The sequence below is a fragment of the Leucoraja erinacea genome, chromosome 37 (assembly GCF_028641065.1).
Source record: "Leucoraja erinacea ecotype New England chromosome 37, Leri_hhj_1, whole genome shotgun sequence".
Classification (NCBI taxonomy): Eukaryota; Metazoa; Chordata; class Chondrichthyes; order Rajiformes; family Rajidae; genus Leucoraja; species Leucoraja erinaceus.
In genome coordinates this window covers 9,247,766-9,255,553 of record NC_073413.1, presented here as the reverse complement: position 1 = coordinate 9,255,553, position 7,788 = coordinate 9,247,766, and the positions used below count along the sequence as shown (strand labels likewise).

Below are 7,788 nucleotides of genomic sequence, written 5' to 3'. Positions count from 1 at the left end.
TTATATAATGGTGTATGGACACACTGATATGATATGTTCTGTATCCGTGCCTACTATATTCTGTTGTGCTGATGCAAAGCAAGAATTTCATTGTCCTATCTGGGACACATGACAATAAACTCTCTTGACTTGACAGTTCCTTTTTATTACATTCTGGTTTTACCCATCCTCCATTTGGGAATTACATGAGGCAGGGGCTTGGATCAGGAGAGTATGTGGAACAAGTTTAACTCCAGCACAGAATATTTCCAGAGCCACCTCAGCTAGCTGTATATTTAAAAAAAAAGTCAAAGAGCCACTCAAACCTTCCAACCTACCATATTTCATGCTATTCCTTTCATTATTATGTATATCTTGTACCTTAGTATTTCTCATAGCTTCCCCATAGCCTTTAGCATTTGTCGCTGTTCTATGCGGTGTGATGATGGTGGGTTGGCATCACACAGGAGCCTGGGTCTCATTGCAACAGATGAGCAAACTGGAATCTTCAGCCAGAGATTAATCTCCTGAACATCTCACTGACGGCAACTCCGACTATTCTACCTCGAGATCAGCCAGTTCAGCAGCATCACCCTTGACATGCTGCTAGAAAGAGCAATGCATTAACAGCACAAAAGTAAAACGTAAATGACAGATGATGGAAATTAAAAAAATCAAATACAGCCAGTTGTACTTGTATCTGTAGACAAATAATAGGTTGTTGCTCTCCACAGATGTTAGCTTATCAATAACTAAATACTGATACTTTATAAGACCAGTATCTTGTATGCTTCTAAACTAGGAATAGGAAAAGGCAATAATCAAAATCCTGAATATAGTTATACAGCAACGAAGAAACTTTAGCTATCGTCTATCCTAATCCTATTTTTCAGCTTTTGACACTGTGTCATGGTGTTTCAAATGTCAAATAAATACTTAAATATTGTGAGATAGTGCCTCCCTCCAACAACCATGTTTTCAAATTTCAACCACTCTCCATGAAAACATAAAATCATTCAAGTCCTCCATGTCTGTGGATGACCATCTCCAGTGTAATCACACCGTACCTTCATGGTCAGGTTCTTGGGGCTAACGGAATCAAGGGATATGGGGAGAAAGCAGGAACGGGGTACTGATTTTGGATGATCAGCCATGATCACATTGAATGGCGGTGCTGGCTCGAAGGGCCTACTCCTGCACCTATTTTCTATATTTCTATGTATTTATTTAGAGAAAAATACAAGTTCACAACACCAAAGAACTTTTCAAATCAATGCAGTAAAATGGATATTTATTCAATTAAATATATTTCATTAAACTAGGTGTAACGGCTGGCTAGTTAAACACAAAGTAATTATCTGTAGAAGACAGCCTGGCTTCATAGATAGGGAGCAGAAAAACATTTTCACTGCTGTATCACTGAGGGAACCCTTTCATTGCACAAAAACAAAATCAAGACTTGACAAGGGGGGTTTTTAGCATTTGAGGGAGGAACTGTACTGGTACCTTCATCAATCAATGGCAGGGTCTAAGTTAAATCACTGAACTAGACTACAAAAATCTGTCTCAACGATATAGAGGCAGCAGTTTGCGTCCTTTTACAGGAATTTAAAGTCAAGTACTTAATCTAGCATTTAATGACAACAGTAACCATGATACAACTGGGTTGTTGGAAAAACTAATCGAGTTGATTAATGTTCTTCTCGGTAGTAATCTGCCAACTTTACCCTCGCTGGGGTGCATGCCAATCCTGACTCACCTGACAATAAATGCCAGCACTGCCAATGATGCCCACCTTCAAAGAATGAATGGATAAAAAGCTATGTGCGAGCTCTCATGAGAAACACAGGCATTGATCAGTTGTAGTTATATGAAATGTTGAAAGGCCATCAACTTGAACCGTTAATTGTACTTCCCTGTCCACAATGGCATTTCCAATACTTATTTCAGTTTGCAGCATTCACAATATTCTATAAGAATATTGATGTAGTCCACTGTTCCACAGGCCATTAAGTACAGACATTTTCTGCTGTAATCGGCTAGGTATGATCTGCACCACAATAAATCATGCCTCCTTTAAATTTAAAATGTAATGAGTTTCCTTCCCCATTTTATTTTGAATTTATATTGTCTTGGATTCAATATTTTTTCCAGAGGATTCAATCGAGTCGGGAACTGCAGTTAAGTATGTCGTAACCACCGACTCAACTGTTCCTTGTTCATTTGCTAATCGTTCAAAGCATTCAGGAGCCGATCAATCTTAATTTCACAGAAACATTAAAAAAAAAACGATACTGGAAATCTGAAATAAGCACAGAAAATATTGAGAAATAGACAACAGGCCAGGCAGTATCCGTGGAAAGTGAAAGAAAAATGTCATTTTTGATTACAGATGGTGCCTGCCCTGCTGAATGTTTCCTGCTTTTTCTGTTTTTATTTTGGAGTCAGAATGCGTGCTGAATTAAAAGTTTCAGGTCACACATACCCTTACGTGCAACCAACCCACTGAGGTGGTACGGCTTCTCACATTGACTCAGGTGGAGGAAAAAATGAATTTCTGTTTGATATTATTTAATCCTCTGTGTGTACATTCCTTTTTAGATGTAGTCTCCCCGTAACAGTCCCCAAAATTATTGGTTCTCAAAAAAACAGCAGAAAATGTAACTGGACAAGTCAAATTGACTTTATTAATAGTTTTGCAATTTTGAAAACCTATTTCCAAATCTTTAAAAATGTTTTTTATTTTACTTCTCTATATTTTGGTGCAACGGTGGGAAATATATATCTCATATTTGGCTCAAGAATGGGCAAAATAGTACTCATCCCAAGCCTAGATCTTGTTCGTCTCCCTAAACTGTAAACAACATTGAAGCCCTTCCCACGGAATCACTTTCATGCAACTTCCAATCATAATTACAGGTTTAGGAAATGCAGGACAGAGACATCTGGTCAATAGGATGATTAAATGGTCTAACTTGGTCTTCTGGAGAAGCCTGATAACAATCAAAGTATGAACCTCTGTGTACAACCGCACCCAATTCAAGTGTTTAAGAGGGTCTCCGGCTCAGATAGGGAACAGTACAGCATGTATCCCAAATCATCTATCTCCTCTTCTGTAAGTTCCAAGAACAAGTTCACTTTGGTGTCTAAACTGCACGGCAAGAATCCTTGCTCCAAGTAACTAATCAGTTCTTTGAGAACCAGAAGGAATTTGTCAGCCAGCATCTCTGCTGCCCAGTCTGATTCCTTCTCGCAACTGTGGAGGATCACGTTAGTCAGTTGACTTGCTGTCAGCTTGTTGAGGGGGGCGTTGGACTTGCAGATGGCCTTCAGTATCTTGAGGCAGCAACAGCGACAGCCCCCGTCCCCTTTGTCCTGGGCCCGAAGCTTGGCAGTCTCGGCAGTTCTGAAGCTTTGCCGCCACATGTTTTCGTACCGGCCGTTGCGGTGCGGTTTGGCAATCAGCATGGTGTCCTCCATCACTAACAACGGCAGGAAGTCAATAAATAATTTTTTACTTATGTCGTACTGAACCTCTAAAGTTAATGTTTCAGATGGAACCACTGGGCGAATGATGAGGTCCAACACGCTCCCGATGGCCGGCCAGTTGATGCTCCCCGACAAGAGCTTGTCGAATGTGTCAATCATCACTTTAGGTGACAGATAACCACCCACAATACAGCGGTCCCAGTGGCTGCTGCTGCGGGGAAAGTACTCCAGGTTTTCCCTGCGGACCAGCCAGAATCCAGGGACATTCATGATGGTCTCCTCCCCTGGAATCGTAGCCCAGAGATTCTTCTCCAGGATCAAAGGTACCATCAGCTGAACATGATCTGCAGTGATGACCTAAGGAGTCAGATTAAACTCTACGGTTATTAAAGCAGGTTACTGTATTAAGACAAGCAGTTACAGTAACTAACATGCACTACAATTAAAAAAATAGCTAACAGTGACAAGGAAACATCCCAAAATTCCTCTGCAAATTCCTCTCACCACTGCTGTTGAATATTCTTACTCCCTTCTTTTGCTCTCTGCATGATCCAAAGATAATTCTGATTAAATTTGAATCCCTAGTTCAGGAGCATAACGGGTGTGAATATGACATCCAGGAGTTCCCAAATCATAAAATAATTAAACTCTTGGGGATTCAATCAACAACAGGGCACCTGTGTCTTTTGGATTCATGCCACTTTGCAGTATTTCTGTAATCTTTATGTTGCAGCAGCAGCATCCAGAACTATTGCATAGGGGGGCAAAATAAATATCTACCCTCTCTTTGCATTGCCTAACGATGTATGCACATTTCTCAAGGCCCTTTCCAGTACCACTGAGCTATTCTAACATTTATACACATTCTATCCAGGGCTAGGTAACTCCTGGATTAGTCAACTAGCACAGTTTGCAAGCCCTGGTGTATGAATAGCACAAACTGTTTCTGTGGTAACTGAATAAAATACACGGTTCGGTAGGGCAGTCTGAAGAAGGGTCTCGACCCGAAACGTCACCTATTCCTTTTCTCCAGAGATGCTGCCTGACCCGCTGAGTTGCTCCAGCATCAGTTCAGTTTAATTTATTGTCATGTGTACCGAGGTACAGTGAAAAGGGGTACTGCATTTTGTATCTATCCATTTTTTTTATCCTCATGCTGGTGTCTACACTACACAGTATTTAGTGGCAGAGAAAGTGGTCGTTGTCTACTGTCAGGTACAACTGAACCAATTTAATGGAATTAGATTGAACCCAAACCTGTAGGTCGTCGTACAGACTGCCACTGAGGTACATATCCCGGAGGGGCATGTCAGGAAGCTTGGTGTGGATGAAGTTCCGCAGCTCTGCGCAGATGTCCAATGCAGCCTGCTTGGCTCGGCTCACTTCCCCACCCGGAATAACGACGTGCTTGTTATAGTACGCAAACAGCTTGTCCTGTAAGGACAGGCGGAGTCGGGCTCTCTTCAAGTCCATTTGGGCTTTCTTACTTGGACTAGCACCCTTGAGACCATCTGCTTCAAGATACAAAACAGAGCAAATATAATTCAAGTTGTACAAGTTGTCCCATTAAACAAATGCATGTTTGGAAAATGAAAATGTTCCAGCAAGTATGGTTTGTCTCATTTTTCATGATCTGCAGCGAGTGAATAGAAATTGGCGGCACAGTGGTAGAGTTGCTGCCTTACAGTAATCCTGACTATGGGTGCTGTCTGTACGTTCTCCCCGTGACCTGTGTGGGTTTTCCCCGGGCTTTCCGGTTTCCTCCCACACCAAAGATGTACAGGTTTGTCGGTTAATAAGTGTTGTCAGGTTAATTGTTCCTAGTGTGTAAGTTAGTGTTAGTGTGCGGGCATCGCTGGTCAGCGTAGAGTCGGTGGGCCAAAGGGCCTGTTTCTGCGCTGTATCTCTAAATTAAACTAGAATAAGTGACTAAAATGTGGCACCAGTGAGTCATTGCTGACAGCAGGTTTAAGAACTAGACGAGATGTTTACTCCATTACCTTGCTAGAGGGAAGTTACTCAGATATGACAGCTCAGAAATTGGCCAAAACATTGTCTATCCGACCCCTCCACGGATGCTGCCTGACCCACTCAGTGTCTCCAGCATTGTTCTTCACTCACTGATTGCACCCGACTGCTTACCTGCTTCACAGGTTGTGGGCAGCGTCTGTAGAGATCGGCTGACGTTTACTTTCATGTCCCTGCTCAGTAAACGGGGAGATGCCCCAATCCAGCTGGGCTCCTCCCAGCTTTGCTTTGCAGATCTCAAATCCATCTTGCTGGGGCTACTGGGGGCACTGATGGCCCGGTCATACATCTGCAAGGTAAAGGCAAAAGTGCACAGGATTCTTGAAGGAACAGATACTGAGGAAGAAGAGATGAAGTACAGATGAAGAAATCGGCTCCCATTCAAGCAGCTTTAGTATCACCTTGGGTGACAGGATATACCCTGCCCTAATTTTCAAACATAGAAACATAGAAAATAGGTGCAGGAGTAGGCCATTCGGCCCTTCGAGCCTGCACCGCCATTCAATATGATCATGGCTGATCATCCAACAATCCCTGCCTTCTCTCCATATCCCCTGATCCCTTTAGCCACAAGGACCACATCTAACTCCCTCTTAAATATATCCAATGAACTGGCCTCAACTACCTTCTGTGGCAGAGAATTCCACAGATTCACCACTCTTTGTGTAAAAAATGATTTTCTCATCTCGGTCCTAAAAGACTTCCCTCTTATCCTTAAACTGTGACCCCTTGTTCTGGACTTCCCCAACATCGGGAATAATCTTCCTGCATCTAGCCTGTCCAACCCCTTAAGAATTTTGTAAGTTTCTATAAGATCCCCCCTCAATCGTCTAAATTCTAGTGTGTACAAGCCGAGTCTATCCAGTCTTTCTATGAAAGTCCTGCCATCCCAGGAATCAGTCTTGAACCTTCTCTGTACTCCCTCTATGGCAAGAATGTCTTTCCTCAGATTAGGAGACCAAAACTGTACGCAATACCCACTGAAATGACAACAAGCCCCATTGATAAAGATCAGATGTCCAAGGTGCTTCAGAGGAAAGTTACCAAACAAAATCCAGGTGAGAATAAATCTAAGCTTTGGCCAAATTATTGAAAAATTAGAAAGGGAGACAAGGAAATTTAAAATAAATAAATTTAGGGTGTGGGCAGTTGAAGTTACAAAGGAGGGGTTAATACTGCAGATGCAGCAGAGGCAGAATTGGAAGGTCTCAATATATTCAGAGACAGGAATTATTGTAGGAAGAGAATAGGGCAGTGTAAAGAAATGGGTCTTGAGCCAAAACATCACATATTCCTTCTCTTCAGAGATGCTGCCTGTCCCGCTGAGTTATTCCAGCATTTTTGTCTATCTTAGAGAAATGGAAGCATTGTTCGAGCAATAGTTAACATGGACAGGATCGAAGTTTGAAATAATCTTATCATCGAATAGTGAAAGGCTTGGATAGAGTGGATGTGGAGGATGTTTCCACTAGTGGGAGAGTTTTGGACTAGAGGTCATAGCCTCAGAATTAAAGGACGTTCCTTTCGGGAGGAGATGAGAAGGAATTTCTTTAGTCAGAGGGTGGTGAATCTGTGAAATTCTTTGCCATAGAAGGCTGTGGAAGCCATCAATGGATATTTTTTAAAAGAGAGATGGATAGATTCTTGTTTAGTATGGGTGCCAGAGGTTATGGGGAGAAGGCAGGAGAATGGGGTTAGGAGGGGAGATAGATCAGCCACGATTGAATGGCAAAGTAGTATTGATGGGCTGAATGGCCTAATTCAGCTCCTATCATGAATTTGGATGCTTTTGAGAATATTATTCTTCCATTTTCTCCATTATGGTTTAAAAATGATTTGAAAACTTTTGGCATGAAGAAAAATAGAAAATGATGACGATATTCTTACCCTCTTAACAGCCAATGTTGCAATGCCCAACACAGCAGCTCCACCGACACCCAACACTAGCCTGGCATTCGACAGGACAAAGTCGATGGCATTCCCAACCCCATTATCGCCTTTCTTGCCTTTTCCTTCTCCCATGCCGGCCATTATGAACCGAGGGCACCTAGAAAAGAAAGTGTGTTAATATTCTTTGTCACTTAAAGTGTCAGAATCCATTCTCCTTTAATTTAGACTGATTGGGTGGTGCCTGATGAGGAAGAATGTTGACCTGGAACCAGAAAAACCACCGATGATAACTGGCTTCCTGAACAGGCGTGGCCTAACACATCAACTGACAACACTTGAGAATCAATGTGTAGGAAGGAACTGCAGATGCTGGTTTAAACCAAAGATAGATCCAAAAAGATG

At 42.2% G+C, this 7,788-nt stretch overlaps 1 protein-coding gene across 2 annotated transcripts; it reads right to left on the bottom strand.

Moving 5' to 3' along the window:
- Positions 1 to 282: 282 nt before the first annotated feature.
- mief1 (mitochondrial elongation factor 1) lies at positions 283 to 7,527 on the bottom strand. Of its 2 annotated transcripts, none has more exons than XM_055663322.1 (4): positions 7,384 to 7,527; positions 5,611 to 5,785; positions 4,726 to 4,982; positions 283 to 3,825 (listed from the first exon to the last, which is right to left on the bottom strand). In XM_055663322.1, exons 1-4 carry the CDS (start codon positions 7,525 to 7,527, stop codon positions 3,019 to 3,021), a joined length of 1,383 nt encoding a protein of 460 aa, XP_055519297.1. In that variant the 3' UTR covers positions 283 to 3,018. The 2 variants fall into 2 exon arrangements, with proteins under 2 accessions (XP_055519297.1, XP_055519298.1); XM_055663323.1 differs by having other exon boundaries at positions 4,726 to 4,979.
- Between the last annotated feature and the right edge of the window lie 261 nt (positions 7,528 to 7,788).